Source organism: Marmota monax, unplaced genomic scaffold (genome assembly GCF_021218885.2).
Source record: "Marmota monax isolate L192 unplaced genomic scaffold, Marmota_monax_Labrador192_F-V1.1 WCK01_AAM20220418_F8-fsc00065, whole genome shotgun sequence".
Classification (NCBI taxonomy): domain Eukaryota; kingdom Metazoa; phylum Chordata; class Mammalia; order Rodentia; family Sciuridae; genus Marmota; species Marmota monax.
The window spans coordinates 10,298,990-10,321,821 of NW_026694038.1; the positions used below are offsets into that span (position 1 = coordinate 10,298,990).

Genomic DNA, 22,832 nt, shown 5'->3' on the forward strand with positions numbered 1-22,832 from the left:
CCAAAAATTAGTAATCATAGCTAACACAGAGTGCCTACTATTTTCTAGCCTTTACAATTATTTACTCATTTCATTTACTCAGGAACACTCTTTGAGGTCAATACTTTCACTATTTCCATTTCTCAGATGAAAAAACAGAGGCATGCAGAGGGTAATTTGCCTCACATTAACTGGCTAGTAAGTGGTGAAGTCAAGATTCAAATTTAGGCAGTTTGTCTCCAAAGCATATACTCTTAATTAGAATTTTTTTTTTTTATCTAATTGAATAGTCAATTTAAAAAGGCTATTAAGTTATCAGGAAAACTCAGTCTGAGTTATTTAAGTAAGTATTTTTAAATGAGACTAAAAGAAAAAAGGATAGAACCAGAGTGTCCAAAGTATTTTTATCTGTTTTATTCCTTGCCAAACACTTAAAAGCACTATTATAATTCTATTTCCTGCTTTAAAATCAGTTCCATTTTGCATTGCTGATGCCTTTAAGATGAACATTTCTTTGTAATATAACAATCAGTGTACTCTTTAAACTTCTTTATTAAGTTTGTTGCATAAAACACATACATTCTCATATTGACAATTTTTGCCATGAATAAAAGCAACAAAAATAAGGCAATAGAGCAAGATATGCTTCACATATAAACAATCATGTTTAAGAATAGGAAGTCTGGATCCCTGTACAACAAAAAGATTAGGAAGCAAAATATGAATAAGTACTGTATTTGGAATATACCCAAAATATATGTGAAAAGACAGTACACTCATAGCTTTCTTAGGTTCCTTTATGATGCATAATTCCTTAATCATCCACTTGTGAAAAAAGAACGAATATTAAAAATGCAAAATTTGAATCACATTTATCTTCACAATATCAACACTAAACTCAAAGTGGCAACTTCATTGACTCTAAATGTTAAATGTTTCCAAAGTATAAGACAATCTTAATTTTTTTTAACCCTTTGCATAGGGTCTGCAATAAAGGGTAGATCATTTATTCTACTTGCAAGGAGACTAGGTCTCAACCTGCACTTAGATGGCATAAGCAACAAAACACAGCAAACAAATATCATTGAGTAATGCCTATTCATATAATACCACCTAGCTGAACTGTGTTCTACTTATATGCCAAGCCTATTAAACCACCAGTATAATGGAAGCTTACACATCATGCAACAGAAGTACTTAACCACACATGTGTTAGAAATTTCAAAATCTCTGCTCCTAACACAATTTTAGTACATCTATAAAGTACAGCAGGTCATTTAGAAAAAGAAAAAGAAAACATACCTAATCTTTGCAAGTACAAATTGTTTTAGAATATGAAGAATGTTCAGATATAAAATTTGAACTAAATATGTTTTTTTCTAAATATGATTTATAAGGGTTTTCTTAAACATAGGTCTTAGGTATATGATCTACACAAACTTACAGTAGTGTTTATTCCAAATAAAGATTTTTTTCCTATTATGATATGATAATATAACCATTTTCTGAATGAACTATTAAGGCTTAAGGTGTAAACATTTTGGAAGGCAAACAATGAAGAAATTACTGTTCATTTACAAATGTGTATCATCTCATAACAGGCCCCTGAATTTTCAAATTTTCATGTCAGTATACATTTACATCTTAAATTCTTAGGAAAGGCACAAGTTTTATGTAAAAAAAAAGCAGCAAAATTTTAAACCCACCAATTTATTGAAAAAGCCATTACTTTTATTAGAAACAAGCGCTTCTGAAGATATTGGCAACAAGTCATAGTACAGACACATACTTCATACAGTGTAACTCTCTCTCCCTTCAATTATATTCCAGCAGGAGGTGGCACACCTCCTTGGCTATGGGAAGCAGAAGTATTTGATGGACTATGTAAGCTTGTCTCTTTGTACACAAACCAAGCATTTCCTCCCCAAAGTATCATATTCAGAAAGCCAAAGATCTACAAAAGAGAAAAATAGACATGAAAATCTAATATCTACTTTCTTTTAAATATTTAACATTTTTAGGAAGTTCATCATTTCATTTAATGTCTACTACCACATAGAAAGTGAAATAAAAAAATAAAAACTTTATTTCAAACTACAAAATCTGGATATAATAGACTTATTCTAAAAAATACAGCTAAATCTCTTAACTCTATAAAACACAAAAATCACAACTAAAAATTTATTACAAAAACGATGAAATTAGATTTTAGAAAACAGAAATTCTCCTTTTATTTCTTTGTATTTAGACTTTGGTACTTCAGGGTGAAGAGTTGCAATAGGAATCTGGGCTTCCATCTGTTGGGGCTTTCATTTTCTCTTGTCCAGAATGGTTCTGAACTGTCCGTGTACTCCTTTTTTCTACTTCCCTTTTCTCTCCATCTACTGCCATTTCTTTTACTCCAATCCAACAGCTATAGCCAGAAGAATTTTACTTAACATCTTGTATGGATCAACCCGAATAAATTAATCTTCCCTGATGAACATCTGACGGGACGAAGCCTTATAGGTGAATAAACTCCAGCTACCTTATTTTAACAGTCCTTTATAGATATAATAGTGAATTATGAAGAGTGGGATAAGAGGCTTGAGGTAACAGTACTTCCATGTTACTAAAGGGCATATGCTTTATATCTTTTTGTGCATTTATGCAAGAAAGTTTTCTGAAATTGTTCAGTTCAAAGTACTGTTATAAAGTTCAAAGTACTAACTTTGATTAATTACAAAGTTATAAAACAAATATTTGGTAAAATTGCTTTATTAATGCAGAATTCATTTTACCTATCGGGAACATACTTTCTTTTCTTTTTCTTTTTTTTTGGTGGTACTGAAGCAATCCGGGGGGTTCTACCACTGAGCAATACCCCAAGCCCTTTTAACATTAACTTTTGAGATAGGGTTTCACTAAGTTGCTGAGGCAGGTCTCAAACTTTCAATCCTCCTGTCTCAGCCTCCTGAGTAGTTGGTATTACAGATATGCACCACAGTGCCCAGTGGAAAATATTTTCTTAAAAACATGACACACATAAGACCTCTCTAAATGCAATATGCTTGGTATATTAATAATATTTTAAATAATGCACTTATCTGGTAAAACAGCAGACAAAATAACATTCAATACATTACATGGGCTAAATTTTATAGATTATTTAAGAAACCATAAAAGTATCACTTTCATGTACCATGTTACTCAAACTCTAATTTAGACAGCAGGCTCTAAGCTAGATGTGGTTCAAACCTTGGTGTGTCATTTGGGTCAATTAACATATGAGCTACACTTTCCCTAATTTTAAAATGGTTATAATACTACCTTTCACATTCCTTTTAGGATAGCTGAATAACTTGAGATACAAAAGCACAATGCCTGGCAAATAATTTCAACAAAAGTTAAAGACATTATTATAAGTGCCTTTGAGGTTAAAGTCCTGCCTCATCAATTTTAATAAAGCATAAGACTTATTATTAGGATCTTATTAATAGGATCTTATTCAAACCAGCTCACAAGAAATAATTTTCTTGACTTTTCTTCATTGTTATGTAGTCTATATCATAACTAGGATCCTGATAGCTTTGTACAAATAAAAACCAATATATTCGGGCTGGGGTTGTGGCTCTGTGGTAGAGCGCCTAGCACATGAGAGGCCCTGGGTTCGATCCTCAGCACCACATAAAAATAAGTAAATAAAATAAAGATGATATTGTGTCCAACTAAAAAAATAAATATTAAAAAATACATTCATGGGCTGGGGATGTGGCTTAAGCGGTAACACGCTCGCCTGGCATGCGCGGGGCACTGGGTTCAATCCTCAGCACCACATTAAAAAAAAAAAATAAAGATGTTGTGTCCACCGAAAACTGAAAAATAAATATTAAAAAAATTCTCTTTCTTCTCTCTCTTTAAAATAAAAATACATTCATTTCAGAGATTTATTGAAAGTTATTGCTTTCTTAAATTACTAGTAATTTAATTTCTAATAAGCAAGATAAAAATTGCATAAATAATGCATACATACCACTGATACATTTAGGGATCCCATACTAGTCACAGAATGAAAATAACACATCACTTCTGGCTGTTTACAAGATGAAAGTTCCTGAAGAATATTATGACCAGTAGCTATTTTAATATCTGTAAGAGCTTTAGCCCAGGCCGATGTGCTCACCAACCACAAAAAAGTGGCAACCAGAGTAACAACAAAGTCCTGAAGCAAAAATATAGGGAGTTAATAATGAGCAGTCAATTAAAAAATACCACATTTCAAATCTACAATGAGACTGAGATTACATTTAATCCTATGGTACTGACAAATGGCCTTCATGATACTTTATTAAAAAGGTCATACTTGGCTAGAGATGTAGCTCAGTTGGTAGAGTGCTTGCCTTGCATGCACAAGGTCAATCCCCAGCACCAAACACACACAAAAAATGTCATACTTAATTCAGTGAATACTGGTTACTAGTATAGTACCTGACGTACAATAGTTAACAAGACTCGTCTAGAGTATGAGATTTTTACAGCAGAAACCAAAGTTTTCCAAAGTTTTCACCACAGTCTCCCCTCAACCACTTGTCTCAGGATCATATCTTAGACCCTGTTATCATCAATGTCTGTGTTCTTCCATAATCTCCTTCAATCATTCCCCTGTCCAACATCACTTCTTTCTGGCTCACTCTCTGGCTTCCCAATCCCAAAAGTCTTTTGATTCACTAAGAAGTCTGACCCTACCACTTTTTAACTTTCTCAAGTTCACTCATGTTCTCATTTTCCTTAATAATTTATATTCTAAGGTTGTTATAATCTCTTTAATACATTCAACTCCCTTATTCTTATCCTGCTTTTTTATATCAGTTCTACCCCTGGCTAAATCTAATTCTCCATGAAATGGATACTGGAATGGTAAAAATAATAAAACAAGGTCTTTCAAAATTCACAGTCATGATGAATTTGTAGTCATGAATTTAAAAAATGCTTATATTATATTTATTACTAATAATTTTCTACTGAATCCTTTGCTATTTATTACATTTCTAAGAATATAATTGAGGGTTTTAATATTTTGGATAGCTTTTAACTGAACTAACAAGATAAAGAAAGGGAAAAAATTATTCTCCACACCAATCAAATCTCTGCTGAGCGACTCAAAACAGAGCAGGGAGGAAGAGCATGAGAAGAAGATTACCATTAAATAGGGACAAGAGGTGCGTGGGAATGGGAGAGAGAAGGGGAATTGCACGGAAGATGGTAGGAGACCCTCATTGTTATATAAAATTACATATAAGATGGTGTGAAGGGGAAGAAAAAAGAGAGAGAGAGAAACATGTCACAGTAGATTGGGTAGAAAGAGGGGAGGGGAGGGGAGGGGAGGGGAGGTGGGGATAGGAAGGGTAGCAGAATATAATAGACACTAGTATGGCCCTATGTATAAACGTGGCTGTATAACCAATGTGATCCTGCAATCTGTACATGTGGAAAAATAAGATTATGTACCCCATTTGAATCAAATGTATGATATGTCAAGATCATTGTAATGTTTTGAGCAACTAATAAAAAAATTTTAAAAAAAATCTCTGCTGAGAAACTAAAATTTTGTCCAGTTGTACTCGTTACAAGAATCTAAATATCATTTTAAGTATGGATTTGTATAACATAAACCATAAGTACTACATTGTTTGGCTGTCCTGAAAATTAATGACCCAAGTGGAAATAATACAAAATGTATAGATTTGATGCTACCCTAAGCATATAGATACACTCAAAACTATGAGCTTATATAACAGCACCAAAAATCTCTCTAAGTTCAGAAATCAGTTTTAAGGCTTATCATCAGTATTTTTTTTAATAAACTAGATTAGATGTTAATTATTTTACCAGCTTCCTTTGAGTCATTTATTTAGGATAAATATCAGTAATCTCTTACGAGATATAGAAGCTAGGTCATATAGCTTGCACACATGATCCAGACAGCACTGAATAAATACCTTGTGATTAGAGGATAAAAACTGACTAACTGCAAAAACATGGTTATTTCCATTTTGCATTTGAGCTCTCTACAGCTTTGGTTCTTTTAAAAGAAGAAAGTAGACCAAAGAGAAATGTACAAAAATGTTTTAGCTGACATTCTCTATACTGTGGGAACACTCACTCCCCTTTTGACCCCTGTACTTTGCCATAAATCTGCTATAGATATTTTCTAAGTATTTACTAAACATAAAAATTTCTTTTTAGAGAACTGATTTTACATGTCAAACAAGTTCTCTCTAGGTTAAGTTCATAGTTTTGACCAATATATGTCAAATGCCCCTAATTTTCAGGAATTTTCCTCTTCCTAAATTCTTAACTAAGATTACGCCTTTTTTTTCCTGCTTATGCTCTTTATTTTGCTTTTCAAATTGAAGTTTATTCAACAAATTGCAATTTAATTATTTTTCTTAACACTACTACAGTTCTACTAGGTGTATGGTTAATGCTCTCTTTAAATCTACTTTGCTGCTGTTTTAAGGCACCACATCCTTTTGTATTAAAAGCTGTAACTTTTCTGAAAACGATGCAAAGTAAACAGGATGAAGGAAAGTAGAGGTTTATTCTCACCCCTGCAGATTCTATTTGTCTTACTCAGAACTCTGGTCACACAGCAATCTAAGTGAACCAGCAATCTAAGTAACAGTGCTACCTGGAATTCTGCAATGTACAATCACAGCTGCCTGAGCCCACTCTGTTCCTACTAATCAATTAGGATATGATTTGTAACAGATTTTTTAAATTCGAGATACCCTATTTTTGTTTAGTTTCATTTTCTGGTATTCTGGATTGTCTATACTGCCTGGAACCCTTAAACACCTGCTACTTAACACACACACACACACACACACAGTGCCTAAAAAGAGAACTAAGAGTCGATTTAAAATTTCACAATTGAAATACTTCTAGGAGTACACAGAATTAAAGACACTGCTAAAAAAGCTTGCCCTTGTAACAAACAGTACCTGAAAATCAATGTCATATTTTGCTACATTTAAAAATGTGGGTACCTCCAAAAAAACCTTTTAAATTAAAAGAATTCAAATTTTAATTTAGAAACAGACCAGAACGTTGTATGTCACAACAATAACAAAAAAACATTATGGAACCAATTCTGGAGCATTTCTTTATATGACCACTAAATTATTCATTCTAAGGTAGAAAATTACTTTTGACTTCCTGAATGATGCAACTACATCCATTTTACAGTTTTATTAGACAGAAAATCTATTTACAAAATAGGAATGTTGCCTTAAGAAGCATAGTATATTTAAAGTTTATTAAATATAAAATGTAAGAAAGAGGCCATTGGCTAGATTCAGTAAAAATTTTGGATAATGACAAGGCAAGAAATAACTTCTAATTATAAAAAACTGACAAAGTGTAATTATCTATATGATCATCCTACTCCCTTTTTTAAAAACAAAGCTTGAAAAGTCTACAGAAGCTACAGATTCCTAATATGTAACTTTTGTTAACTAAGCATTGGAAATGAAAATAGTTGACTCAAGTTCATCTTTTTTGAAAGGTACTTAACAAAGAACTATTTTATGAAGACACCTGGTTTTCTTATGTGTTTTCAGATATCTGAGACAGAATAAATCTGTATGATGAAAGACTATTTTATTCCTTACTTACCATTTGCATTCTTATGATCCAGGCAGCAAAAATTAAAAGTAAATACATAAATAAAACTTATTTAAAAGTTCCTTTGTGTTTAATCTTCCCTTTAAGGTAAGTTCACAAATAATTCATCAGTGTTTTCTCATAGATACAAATGACTAGATCACACAACACCTCTTTTCCCTTCAAGTCAATAGCACTAATATTTACTTTGAAGTTATTCTTTTATAGTAGAGGTCCAATGCAAAAAACATGGTTTATGTCTGAATTTGCCAATAATAATTCAGAGTAGAGTTTATTCTCTAAATCTCAGAGTTATTTTATTTCTAGCCCAGTAAACTCTGAAGCCAAGAAAGGTATCAGAACTTTAAATCCAAATCTTCTGTTAGCATCTCAAAGATTTGAAACAAATTCCACTAATGCTGAACATAAAAAATGATGTGAGACTTTAAATTAAGGAGATTAGCATGAAAGTAGCATAGATGATGTGTAAAGGATTAGGTGTAGTCATATTCCAAAAACATTTTGTTTAAAAAAACAGTGAGCCTGATATGACCTGGGTTTTAATCTGCTGATCTCTCATATAGGCAATTAGAGGGGGGTCTTTGAGGAAAGAAAGAAAAGGTAAGAAGTATTAACACTGTACTAATGATGTAACCTGCAATTCTTCAAATCAAAGGTATTAATTACTGCCCTTTTTTTGCCCTTAGCAATTTAACAAGCCTTACTACTTAAATTTGAGTTTTTCCATTTTAAAAATAAGGCTAAAAATAAACTTTCCTTGGAGTATGAACAAGCTAACAGAATTGGGTTAATTTTAATAACAAAAGAAAGCTCAACCTTGCCTCAAACATTCACCTATTTTGGTTCATTAATGTTGAGCTGAGTTTTGTCAAAATTTTAATTTCCAGACCCCTCCCCCCAAAAAAACCTCTTATATATAACTTCAAATATAACCATTTTCATATTAAAAAAATAAAGCGACTACTTACAATCATGGGAAGTTTACGACTATCCCGGTATAGATTTGTGTAACCAACATAAAGCAGAAGGGCAGCAATGCAGTACAAGAATACAAAGACTGCAAATGTAACATAGAATTGTGCAGAAGAGGAGTAATCTCCTATGAGGAAATGACTTGACCAATTTCCATTGCACACATTTACAACAGGATGTGAACGAAATGATGCTTGATTCAACCTATTTAAAAAAGGTTCAAATAAATATAAGAATTACTGGATTCTTCTAAAGACACAGAAATACTTAAGACAGAATACTGAAATGGCATTTCAAAAAATCCTCCCCAAATATATTAAAAACGTTTCCTTTATGGGGGGTGGGGGGAGGAAAATTCAAATATTTAATTAAACTAAAATTTTCATAATACATTTATATAAATTATATCTGATAACTAACATGATTTAATACAGACTGAATTAAACATTTTCATACCTAGATATTATCTTCCTGAAATAAAAAATTAGCAGAGTAGGAAGGATTATACCAAATATTTTACAATTTGAAACAGACTGTATTCTAAGAGGCAGAGTCCATGTCACTAGTTTTAGGATGGCCAATTATGATAATGATTCACTTAATAATTCACTGGATTAATAGCTGTTTACTGAAATTCACATTGCCATTAATTATCCCATTGATAAACTGCAAAAACACTTATGATTATAAATGCTACTAAGTTCCTTGTACAGAAACTGTACAACAGGGAAAAGAGATAAAATGGCTTTGATGATTAGTAAGCATTTGGTATCTAACATATCCTTAATACAAGATTTTGTTTTATCAACAAAATATCCTTAAAAGATAATGTTTCCACTTATTAAACAAATAAAATAAAATTGAGTCTTGGTCAAGTAAGTAATGTTAGATAAGTGGAAAAAGATTCACACCCTGGCTTAAACACTGAAAAATTTAACGAAGTTTTCAATGAACACTGAAGTCACAAAAAAGATTTCACAAACTAAATGTTCATTTTCATTCAAGAGTAAAAAGGTATGGTATTATGCTAGGGACACAGAGAGATTCTTCATTTTATATAAATACATGACTTAAAACTGAAGAACAGTAATTGCAAAAACATGAGAAATCTATTTTCATAAATCATGCTTTGCTCTCTGTGTAAAGGGCTTTACACTAAGGAGACAGAGCATTTTTAATTTCCAACCCACTAAAAGATGACAGAATAAATAATGTCAAGTTGCCATAAAAGGTTCTAAATGCTTAGTCTCATTTTCTATATTTATTTCATCATAGTCTAAGAAAAGTTTGCAGACAGGTATTGGGCTCTGCATCAAATGTAAGCAACAATAATCACAAATGAGCATTCAATCTAAAATTTCCTACCCCCCATCAATAAGTTGTTGTTAATCTTGATTCAATAATAAAGTAAAAAAAAAAAGTCGTTAAGTCATAATAAAAAGACAAAACTCACCTGAATGGATAACCGAAAGTAGCTTCAACAGTATGATTTTCAATAACTTTTAAAGGAGGACAATTCACTAGAATTTCTGTTTTGCCCTTAAAACCTCCACAGGTGGCAAAGGCAAAGATGGAAGCAATCTACATAAAGTGAGACCAAAAAAGAAGAGGAGAAGCATTACTGTACCCAAAACAAGGGTCATTAAAATAGTAAGTATATTGATTGTCAAAAACGGGCTCATTAACTTTCTAAAAGTTACTAATCATAAATGAAATGTAGTTAATGAAAAACATTTAAACTTTTATTTGCAAGTTTTAACAAATGATTTTATTTTCTTGAGTATAATAGAGAAATTAATATGCCAACCCATATCATTTGCCCATACTTCAATGTAAATACTAAATATTACTATGAATCTTTTCTGCAGTGCTGAGAAGTAACCACTATTAAAATTCTGATTCATAACCTTTTTTAGATCTTATTCTATGTATTTAAAAAGATGGAGATAATATATGTGCATTGTTTAAGTAAACTTTATATATCATAAACATTTTCCTCTTATTATTAAATATCCTGAATATTTTAATGTCTGTATCTTCCACTGTATGAAGGAATTATAGTTTGATTCCCTATCAACATTTAAGATACTTTGTTGCTGTTGGTCTTTTTTTTCCTGCTATAGATAGCATTTGAGAAAAATTAATTCTTCTTCTGTTTGTCTTCTAAATTTTATTCAAAACAAAACAAACAACTCCAGATATGGTTTAGTGACTGAGAACTCAATCCTTTAGCAGATACTTATGGCTCTATTTTCAAAATATATTCCAAATCTGACTTTTTACCACTATGTCCTGATACTTACATCACCATCATATTTTGCCTGGATTTTGGCTATCAGCCTCTATGATCCTGCTGTTTCTGTCTTTGCCTCCACTTCAGTCTACTATCAACACAACAGGTGATCTTTTAAAAATATAAGGTAAAAACCTTTCTCTTTTGCTCAAAACCCCTCAAAGGTTTTTGAGCTCTCTGAATAAAAACCAAAGTTCATATAAAGTTCTGTGAGATCCTTTCTTTCCTTATGTAATAATATTTCTAACCTCATGTTGCTATTTTTTCCTTAATGTGATCTTTCTACACAAAATGGTCTCCTTGGCTATTCCTAACACTTCTCCTTTATTCTCTCTGCCTAGAATACATGGTTACTTCCTCACATACACTGTTCCCTATCCCAATATGATTTTATCAGAGAAGGCTTTCCCTTACCACACTTATAATAAATAACAGTTCCCCCCCCCTCCAGCCCACACTACCTATTCTCTGTATGTATGCTGCTATATTTCTCCTCCATACTTATTATTAATGTCTTTGCCTAAAATTGAAACTTGAAGAGGGCAGGGACTTTGTTGGAGATCACATACACATCCACCAAGTGATAGATTAAATTCAATATGGATATGATATTGAGTTTACGCTGCTAAATGTTTGATGCTATAGTTTGGATAAGCATTCTCCAGAATGGTAACAGTCTTGGTTACCAGTCCTGTGGTGCTACTGGGAAGTGGTTGATCCTTTAAGAGGGAGGGTCTAATGAAAGGAAGTTAGATCACTGGGGGCATGCCCTTGAAGGAGATGCTGGGACCCCCTAGCCCCAGCTGTCATGAGGTGAGCAGCTGTACTCTTCCACTTGCCACCCACCATGACATGCTGCCTTACCATAGGCCCCAAAAGCAACTGCATCGACCAACCATAAACTGAAACCTCTGAAACTGTTAACTAAAATATGCGTTTCCTCTTTTAAGTTGATTGTCTCAGGTATTTTGTTATAGTAAGAGAAAACTACCATACTTGATATTAAGCCTCCCATGAATTAATTAGGGTCTTAAATCTTGTAGGTCATAATCAGTATCTTAATTACTGAGGGATTTTTTTCCCCCATGAAGAAGAGATATGTGAAAGAGAATTTGGTTACAAACATTAAGAGTCTGAAGTAATGTCTAACACAGTTTGGAGTCTTCTGTTAAGTGTTCACAGGTAATGATTAAAGAATGGATATTCTCTTAGAATAAATATGAGTGAATATACAGAGTGAAAGAACAAGGCTAGAAAATGAGTCTTGGTACAAACTCACATTTAGGCTTAGAAAAAATAAGTGAGGTAAACAAAATGAACCAGTGTGACAAAATAGAGGCCAAAAATAAACTAGTACATATAGAAAAATTATATCTAACAGTTAGTATTGAATCACTGAAGAAAGGAGGGTGCAGGTTTTAAAGATGTGTTCACAAGCTCTGATACAACTCCCATTAAGAGGTGAGCTTAAATTCCTCTTAAATATGGACTGGACATAGTGACTTACTTTACAATAGAATATGGTGTAACAAAAGGGTTATCTTTTAATATTAGGTTACTAATATTAATATTAGTAACTACCTTCCCTTTTCACTCTCTTGAACTGTTCTCATTATCTGGAAGAAACCAACTGCCATGTTGGGAGGATATTCAGACAACTTTTCAAGAGACTCATGTGGCATGGAACCAAGGACTACTAGCAATCACTGCCAAGATTTAGCTTGGAAGTGGAATTTCTGAGACCTGCTAACAGTCATGTGAGCGAGCTGAAAGCCTCAAGATGGCTGCAACCTCAACGGAAACCCTGGACCAAACCACAAGGCTTTATTCCTCCCAGATTATTGCCCCAGAGAAATTGTCAGATAATAAGTGTCTTATCTTTAGCTGCTAAGCTGGGTCAATTTCTTATGCATTAATAGATGACTAATGTAAGCAAAGACTGTTCAATAAATTGTCCGAATAAATTGCAGACTTAAATGTAAAATAAGTCCTTAGAAATGAAAATCTGTTCCATAGAGAAGGGAAGAATTCAAGATTTTTAAAAAAAGGAAACGTACTAGTAATAAAAGATTCTTAACTACGATTATGAAAAAGAATTTGGAACTAAAAGTCAGCTTTTGAATGCAAAGCAAATTATAAATTAGATGAAAATATTTGTAATAAATGTCACGTCACAAAGAATCTACTAGTTTATTGATCTAAGGGAAACCCTTGCTCATGTGTACTAACAGACACATATATGAATATTCACGGTAACATTGTTTTACTATCAAAAAAAGAGGAGCGGGGCTGGGGATGTGGCTCAAGTGGTAGAGCACTCGCCTGGCATGCGTGGGGCGCTGGGTTCGATCCTCAGCACCACATGAAAAAAATAAAGATGTTGTGTCCACCGAAAAACTAAAAAATAAACATTAAAAAATTCTCTCTCTCTCTAAAAAAAAGGAGGAGGGATAAAGCAATAAGAAATTGATAAAATACAGTAGTATAGTCTTTGTGTGTGTGTGTGTGTATGAATGTGTACTTGCACGTGTGAGAGAGAGTGTGTGTGTGTGTGTGTTGCTCAGATAGAACCCAGGGCCTTGATCATGATAGGGAAGCACTCTACTATTGAGCTGCATCCCCAGCAACCAATGCTATATTCTTACAGTGGGAAGTTACGTAGCACAAACAATATGATCTACAGCTACCCACATCAATATAGATGAGTTGTAGAAACTTAATGCTAAGTTAAAAAACAAAACAAACATTGTATAAGATTACATAACCATTTTTAAAAAGCCATTTTCTACATCACATATGTGACTATTTTTGTTCAAGCCCTCAACATTTTTCTCTGGGACTAATCCAAGAGACTCTTCCTCTCATTGATAATTTTATTCCAATCACCACTCATCTTTTAAAGTGTGGGCTATAAAACTGCAATGTGCAGTATAGAAGCTACCAGCTACTTGTGGCTGCTGAATATTTTAAATGTAGCTGTATAAATTACAATGTGCTCTAAGTATAAAATACACACCAAATTTTGAAGATTTAGTATGAAAAATGTAAAATAAAACAATTTTTATACTGATTACTTATTAATAACATGGTATATTGGATTAAGCAAAATATATCAAAATTAATTTCACCTCTTTTTAAACTTTTTTAGTGTGGTTAATACTTAAAATTACTACATGGCTTATATCTTTTAATTTGCACTATATTTTCATTAGACAAAGCTACTTTAGAGTGACATCATACTGATATGAAATAAAAACCTAACGTTATTTCCCTTTAAAGGATTTCCTCACCAATTTTCCAGGCATATACTAAAATGTAAAACTCCTTAATATGTCATAAATGGCATGGCTGATCTAGCCACAACTTTATCTTTCTAAATTTTATCTGCACTATGTTGCCAGCCACATAGGCAGAATTCTATCTCATCATACTATTTATTGTTCATGAATCACAACACCTATTTGTCTTAGATGTATATTTTTCTTCTGCTGGGACTGCCTCTCTTCTCTAATGTGGTCATCTTTTTAAAAGAGAGAGAGAGAGAGAGAGAGAGAGAGAGAGAGAGAGAGAGAGAGAGAGAATTTTAATATTTATTTTTTAGTTTTCAGCAGACACAACATCTTTGTTTGTATGTGGTGCTGAGGATTGAACCCGGGCCGCATGCATGCCAGGCAAGCGTGCTACCGCTTGAGCCACATCCCCAGCCCTAATTTGCTCATCTTTTATGGTCCTAACACTTTGTGACAGAACTCATTCTTCTCCTGGGCTGCAATAGATATTAACTCTATTATATATTAACTCTACTAAAGGCATTTAAGTGTGTGTATCTTGCTATTTTATATATATAAACTCATTTCCTAACTAATACAAAAATCAGTGAATAAGTGGCAGACTGCTCCATACTATCCAGTTTAGCTTTTAACATATCTTCTCTACTGCTCTCCTGCCAGGCTGTCATGTTCACACCTGACCTTGTTCAAGATTTTCAGGGCCTACCTAGCAGAACACTTGGTACACAGCAAATGTTGACTAACCTTCTTAATTCAGGAAAATATTAATGTGTAAAAACTTAAAGACATAAAATCATATTTCAAATCTTAGTCTTCTTGTTACAAAGAAAAATAAATGCTACATTAGCAATTCTGGTCTTTATAAGAAAAAGAGACATTTTAATTTAAAAAGTATAGATTAATAATAAATGAAGTATACAAAATAATCTATAAGTCAAATATTCAACCATCTTAATTCTCCCTACATTCTACTGACATTTTGATCTAGATTGGAAGTTATATGCTGGTGACTCATCAGTAAAACCTGGCCTGCAGATTTATTTGTGTAGCCTTTCCAGTATTTATTTTTTAAATGTGAATTTATTGTCACTATTTTAATATCAGGATTCTGCACTTAAAAATTAGGATTTCCTGCTTCTCCTGAGCATGTGTGGGAAAACTGATGGCACAACAACATCAGATCCACATTCTCATAAAACAACATTCAGATGGAACTAAGGTGACAGATATCACTTAGGAGAGGGCATGTGCTTTGCAGACTGCCTCCTCTCTATTTTCTTAACCACGAAAAGGATGAATTTTTCTTCCAGTTTGGTTCATTCATTTACTTATGAGAGTGGTTCTATACCTTCAAGTTTGTATACCTATTCCAAAACGAGAAATTCTGGTACGTTGACTAATGTTTCTTTGCCAAGTTTGAAATTCATTTTCCCATCTCTCCTTACTCCATAAATATGGACAAAATGAGTAGGAAGAGCTCAGGAGCAGGGTGATAACAAGCTTCTTTTCAGGTCCAAAAGGTCCCATGTTAATCATGACAGCCCCCACAAGTCACCAGAGAAACAGCCCCACCTATATCTGCCCACATTTCCACACTACAAGACCACCACAAATGATTCCTCACTTATTGAGAGGTCTATAACCTCAGGGTTAATATTACAGCGCAGTTTTCTAGAATCACTAATTTAGTACAGAATACTGAAATAATTCATATACAAGAATATTTAAACTTTTATTTATATACACTTTTAGACTTAAGTATGTAATTAAATTTTATTGTAATAAATATAAATAAAACCTACTCTGAACAGGGATGTCAGAGGGTCACAAGTCAATATTGGGTATCCTGAAGGTAAGGAAAATCCCATACATGGAGGAACAGACAGGAATAACCTCACCTTTTCTTTCATTTTCAGTGTTCATGTATTACAATGTGAATTTGCCTGGCTAAGTTATAGATGCATAGTGGGGCTCTATGCAAAAAATTTTTACTCAACAGGAGTTCATGATGAAAAAAAAAATGGAGATCCCTGGCATTTTCAATGAGTTACCAATCTTACAGCCAGAATTATGATCCAACTCATATTCCTAGATCCTATTCATACTGAGAATTCTACAAGGGACCACTGAAATGCATGTAATTCATGAGTGTTGTTCACATGTTTCTGGTTGCGGGACCCTCACTGCTATCTGGTTTCATCATTAAGCTGAAATCAACTACTTAAATTTCTTTCTGTCCAATGTTTAGTTTATGAAAATGATACAATTGAAATCTTTAGAAATAGACCTAAAAGTATATTATAAGCAAAACCAAATGTATTCTGTTTTCACTAAATCCAATGATCAGTAGAAATTTAAAATGAACTTTCACAGCATGTTTACCTTCATAATCATAAGATTAGATGTGCAGAGCCAAGGGATTGATTTTTGAGTCAAAAGGTCTAAAGCATTTACTAACAATACTCATTTTTAAATGTTTTTTTATTAATGCTGATATTATGATTTATTACCAGTACACAATGAGCAATGAAGTCAGTTAAAAAGTGCTTTTTTTCATTCTTTGATCTCTCTCTGCTTCTAAAGTACAATCAAAGATCTGCTAGTATGGTTCCCTAACCCTTAAAAATTTGGATTAGGAGAAGTAAACTTTAGTGTTTCTGCTGAAATAAACTGCTATAAATTTTTTCTATTAATCATTATGGGTTGAAAAATCCTTATATCATCTTTGTTCTTAAACATTTAAGCTGAATATGAAACTAACTCCCTCCAAAACCTAAATATATTTGTTTTGAAATCATTTTTGGACTGTTCAATTATTTTCATGTCCTTTGGAGTAAATCAATATCTTGACTGTCGATCAGCTGGTAATCTCGAAGTGAGCTTTATCATTTCATGAAAAGGGGATATTATTTGTTGCCACTGATTAAACTTGAGCTTTCAAGCAAAAATTAATTTTCTTCATGTTTTAGGACCGCATGAGGCAGGCTAAACTTGTCCCCCTCCCCCTTCCTATACCTTTCTAGTGGTTTTGTGGTCATTCTTACTTGGCCTTCTGAGTTCCCTAGTTCACTGTACCTTATGAGAGAATCTCCAAACCATTCACATATGAAAATATTCAAGTTTTCACAAAATCCAAACCTTAAGCCAGCAGGTAGACTGATCCAGACTTTAGTTGTTAAGTGGTTCGTTCTTCTGCCCTTTTAAGTACTCAGCTCTTGTTAAGTCATGACTCTAGGATGAGGCTTCTATTCTATTTCTGATCCCCAATGTTTACCTTATATTAAAATTGCAATTCTCAATCCAAGGACCCTGTTCCCAAGACTCCTTTCAGGAGTCCATAAAGTCACTTTTTCTTTTTTTCTTCTTTTTCAGGTAACAATATGAAATCTCTCCTGTCCTCAGTCAAATAGGAGCTTACTCTTATCACCTCCATTATATTACCAGACATGCATTCAAAGGTTAAAAATATTATCATAACAACACTAGATGTTATTTGCATCTTCCACTATCTTGATATTTGCACTAAGCAAAGGCATTGGTAGGTAGAACTACTATGCTTAGGTAAGAATCACCCATAGTACACCAAATTGTATTTACCACCACATAACTCACAGTTAAACAACACCCACTAAAACCTAGTTAATTCAATTAAGAATACCTTGAATGAAACAGTACAAATTATTTTTATTAAATCCTGACCCTTAAGTCTTAACATTTTATGTGATGAAGTGCAAAGTGCAAATACTTTTGCTGTGTACCAAAATACAACAGCTGTCTCCAGACAAGAGCATTTCAGCAAGTTGTAAGCTGAATTAGTCACTTTTTTGGGGTGGGGGATAACCATACAAAATCTCTCCCATTCGAGCAATCAAATTGTAGTTTACTCTGTTTTCATTATCTTCCCAGACATCCATTCAGCCTATTACAATCTGGCTTCTGATTTACCAAAATTGTTCTTGCTAAAGCCACCAAAAGCTTGACTACTCAAGCCAAGGGGCATATTTTAGTCCTTATTTACTTAACCTCTGCATCTTACCTAACATTACTGAGCACTCTTCTTGAAATCCTAACAGTAATGTCAAGATGTTATTTCTCTCCATCTTCATAACCATCTTCTTTCCTTTGCTGGCAATATCTGCTCAGTCTCTAGCCCATACTTGTATTTTAAACTCTAGGTCCATACATACAACTGCCTATAGGTTACCACAATCTATATGATCTAAAGAAATCAGAAATGCCATGTATCCTTATTGGCCTTCTACAAAATTTTGCTCCTCCTTCTTTCAATGACCTAGCTTGGATAGTGAGACCATTGCCAGTGCAAGCCAGAAATATGGCAGCTTTCTTAAAGCCCTATTTTTCACTCTCCAAATGTATTCTATTTTATAAACCTATCTATCTTCACTGCAACTAATTTTAGGCCCTCATAATTTCTCAAGCAACAGATCTCCCATCCTCCACTTCTGACCTTTCTAATCCATTCTCTACACTGCTGACAAAATGAAAATTTCTAAAAGGCATATCTAATTATATTATTCACTTGGAGTCTGGGCTTAAGTGGGAAATACCCAATAAACACTACAAAATTATACATTCTGAACACAGGCATTTTCCTAAGAAAAAGGTCTAGATGTTCAAGATCAACCCTAGAGGGGACACATCCTTGGAAACCTAACCTGTCAGAATAATTTCAAGCCCCACTATAGTGATCTTTCCCAGTACTTCCAGGTTTTAGTCAACTCTCAAAATTGCATTAAGTTCTCACACAGAGATATGCTGCTTCAATTTTTTATCCCTCTCAATACAAGCTTCCCTTTGTCTGGAAAGCCACCCCACATGGGTTCCCCAAGTGAACAAAATACTCCTCCTTCAAGTGTTCTTCCATCTAAGTAGACTTCCCTACCTTGATCCCTCCTTCCTACACTGCATATACCTTTATAATAGCACTTATATGGCATTTCATATTTGCTTTCATGTCCTTCATCCTTAAAAGATCATGAGGAAAAGATCTTTTTATTCACGTTTGTATGCTACTGTTCAGCACAGGGCTTGTATATGCTCAAAGATTTGTTGAGGATATGTATACACTACACATTAATAATGTATAGTTTCATCACAAAATTCTCAGCCGCATAATAAGATGGAGGCCAAACTGAAAGTAGGATTTCCTTAAGAAGCTTAAAAAGGATATTTTCAAAATCCATCAGTAAAGGAATGAACTTATCACTAGTTCTTTAAAATATTAAGAAAAAAAGCTATCTACAGCTTTTTAAGTAATTGACAAACTATAACAAATATAAACAACTGCGTCTTCATTTAAGTGGAAATCCAAATTATTAATTATAAGCTTAATTGGAATCTCCAGTAAGACTATAAGAGTAAAACTTTTTCTTAGCATTTACATTTGATTGGCCTAGTTAAATAATGTGATTTCCCGCCTGTAATTTTTAAAAGCTCAAACAATAACTTTCTTTATATTTAAATCTGGAACCTGGTTTGTGTCTTTAGACATCTGTGTAACATCAGCACTACTAGATCAAGCAAACGTTTCCGGGGAACGGTGCATGTAGAAAACTAGGTTGAGTACTCATCAGAGAATTTGAGGATTTGTTATTCTAAAAAACATCCTCACAGGAAAACTGGTAGTTCTTACTCTTCTTTACCACTTTGTCACCAAAATAAAGGGTAAAAAAGTTAAGGATGTAAATGTTGCTGTTTATGAACACACTGGACAGATAACAGCTGCCTATTTAAAAATGGCTCGTGAAAATTAGCACGGAAATATGTTCTGGACCACGAAGTCTGGAGAAAACCTGCAGTGCCTGGTAAATTCACTAACTTTTCCAAGTAGACTGATCACCGCCAGGGTCGAATTAATAAGTCTCCTTTGATGTTAATGATTGTTGAATGTTCCCAGGAAAGGGCTAAAAGCCGACTTTCCTAGCAGGATGTTGCTTGAAAATATCTAAAACAGACTCGACCACCATTCCTGGCACGTTATTAAATGAACCGAACTGACTCGACGCGTTTTGTGAAAAGACCTTTCCCCTGCTTCCCTGATCCACAGTTTAACTATTTTTAACCCGGAGCCAGCCTCAGAAACAAATTAGGAACTAATTGGCCACTCTCTCTCCCGGCAGGGCGCGGGGACGCGCACCCGGCCGCCGGGTTTCGGTTGGACCGCAGCAGGAAGTTTTCTCTTCCGTGGCGGGAGGCGGCGGAGTCAGAGAGAAGCTTTCTTCTCTTCCACCGGGGCACCCGGAGGTGAGCTCCGGCGCGGGAAGGCGGCTCCGCCTGCGAACCAAGCAGCTAAGGGACGACGCGACGCGGCCGCCCCGACTCGTGATTCGACGCCGGCAGCCGCGTCCCCGCCCCGCGCGGCCAGGGGCCGCGGTCTCCCGCCCTGCCCGCCGACCACTCCTGTCCCGGGTGACTGCAGCGCCGGCCTCGGGCCACCCGAGCCGGGCAGTTTCCTGCTCCCGAGCCCCCGCCAAACGGGAGCGGGATCTGGAGCGGTCCCGCTAACGCGGGCTGCACTCACCCACTGCAGGACCTTGATGAAGCCGATCGGCTCCTTGAGCGGGTTGAGGTTGATCTGGAAGGCGGACATCCTCTGAGGGAAGGAGGGAAGAAAGTCAGGACGGCTGGGCGAAGGAGGAGGGGATCGGCAAGACCCGAGCGGCCCGGCGGCGAGGAAGGGCAGGCGGGGCGGGCCGGCCGGGCTCGGAGGCGGGCCCTGGCGACCGCGGGGCGGGGCGGTGGCAGTTGAGCCGCAGAAGGAGCGCTGGGGCGGAGACGGAGAGGGCGGCCGAGAAGGCGAGGGCTGGGCAGGGGCTGGGAAGGGGATGCTCCTCCTCCGGGCGCACCTGGCCTAGCCGGCTGATCCGCTGTCGAACCCAGTAGATGTTGGACGCCATGCTGCGTGCGCTGCGCCCCCTTCCCTGAAGCCCAGCCCCTAGCACCCCCGTCTCTCACGCGCGCACCCGCGTCCCCCCCCACGCTCCGCTTCCGGCCCGCTCGCCCCCGCGCCGGCGCCTGCGCACCTGGGGCGCCTGCCCCAGAGCGGAGCCCCCGCTGCCTACGCCCCTAGGTTTTAGGTTCCCTTGCTTCTACCTCCCGGACTGCACCTCCATCCCCTGCCCCCGTTTCTCTTCACAAAGCCCAACTTTTAGATGAATTTATGAAGTATGGACACAGATAAAGCCACATTTCAAAGCTTGTGTTAACGGTCCCTTTAATTAAAATGGTGGACAGTTAGTTATTGCAGAACAACGGATTTCGGCGACCGGCTCCAGGTGGGGTACTTCGGAAGCGGCATTCACTTAACATTCCTACGGAAATTACTTCTATTTTTAAAGGTACTGGAGCCAGGGTGGAAGGAGGAAGGAGGACAGTTATACCTGTTAGCAGAAATTGCTGGACGGACTTTGGTGACCAACTTTCCCCTGTCCGGTGAGGCCCTTCCTTAGGGGCATTCTTGGCGACTTTCTTCAGGAAGCTAACTCCTTTTAGATAAGAGCCCCAAGCTAGTGTGACTCTTGTTTGGCTTCCTCAATACCTTGAAAGTTCTTGGAGTGCTGGAATAGTGGTCAGTTCACGGGACAGGACGGTCAACGCCGTGTAACACTTAGTCCAAATGAGGAAGCAAGGACTCTAGCACAAGAGGATCCAGGTCCCAGCTTCCAGGTACTTACCTAGGTTTACCAGGTGCCATTGAAGTTATTCCATTCCATCATGGTTACAGCTGTAGGGTGCTAAGTGTTCCTTCCACCGCTCTCTGGGGGGCGGTGCTGGGAATTGAAACCAGGGCCTGGCATATGCTAGGCAAGCACTGTATCCCTGAGTTATACCCCGGACCCTAACCCTTTCCCGATCTATTTACCTCCATGTTTGTTTCCCAGAGAATGCAAAAGTGTATTTGAGTTTCTTAATAGAGACTTTTTTTTTTTTCCTGGCCTGAATTCCTCTGTTCCCAGCATACTACTTTATGTTCCGTGGCACCTAAAGATGATTGTAGATTTCTCTTACTAAACAAGAAGGCATCCTAGATGCCCCTGGGGAAGTCAGTGGAAGGGTTCATGCATTGATATCCAGCATACCTGAGAAAGCCATGAGCGGACTCCAGGTATTTCAGCACTTGCTGGAGCCAAGCTCTTGCTCCCTCTTGCTCCTTCTCCCTTCCTTCTTAAACCCTAACCCTCTCCTCTATTTCTGTATATTCCACTCAATACTATTTTTTTTTATTCTCTTTAACTCATTTTCCAAACTTTTACTCCCATTCTGTTGCGGCCTATTGGATAGGCACCTAGAGGTGGAGTTGTTGATAGAAGGATTATTTAGCTTGAGCTTCTATTAAAAAGATTCAAATTAGAGTCTGAAAGTTATTTCAAAACTAACAGAAAGAGGTACAACGTTGGCAACTTTTCATTACTGAGTTCAAAGATCTGAAACAAACTGGGTGTGGTGGCTTGAGCCACTAGTCCCAGCTACTAGGGGGTCTGAGGAGAGCCACTTAAATCCAGGAGTTTAATACCATCAATTCAAAACCTGGACTGCATAGTGAGACTCTGTCTCTTAAGAAAAAAGTTATAAAATATGCCATAAGTTAGTAATTCGTTTTGGCTTTTGTTCAT

The 22,832-nt window shown here is 35.9% G+C and overlaps 1 protein-coding gene across 1 annotated transcript; it reads right to left on the reverse strand.

The window, feature by feature from the left end:
- Positions 1 to 513: 513 nt before the first annotated feature.
- Sypl1 (synaptophysin like 1) lies at positions 514 to 21,131 on the reverse strand. Its single transcript, XM_046464124.2, has 6 exons — positions 21,066 to 21,131; positions 20,741 to 20,812; positions 10,070 to 10,197; positions 8,613 to 8,820; positions 3,992 to 4,180; positions 514 to 1,933 (listed from the first exon to the last, which is right to left on the reverse strand). The coding sequence occupies exons 1-6, from the start codon at positions 21,114 to 21,116 to the stop codon at positions 1,799 to 1,801; spliced, it is 783 nt and encodes a 260-aa protein (XP_046320080.2). The 5' UTR covers positions 21,117 to 21,131; the 3' UTR covers positions 514 to 1,798.
- Positions 21,132 to 22,832: the final 1,701 nt, after the last annotated feature.

Coding starts and splice junctions, on each gene's coding strand:
- Sypl1 (XM_046464124.2), bottom strand. CDS start 21,116: ATGGCGTCCAACATCTACTGGGTTCGACAGCGGATCAGCCGGCTAGGC. Junction 10,198..20,740: donor TCATCAAGGTCCTGCAGTGG/GTGAGTGCAGCC, acceptor CACTTTATGTAG/ATTGCTTCCATCTTTGCCTT. Junction 8,821..10,069: donor ACTTTCGGTTATCCATTCAG/GTGAGTTTTGTC, acceptor TTTTTTAAATAG/GTTGAATCAAGCATCATTTC.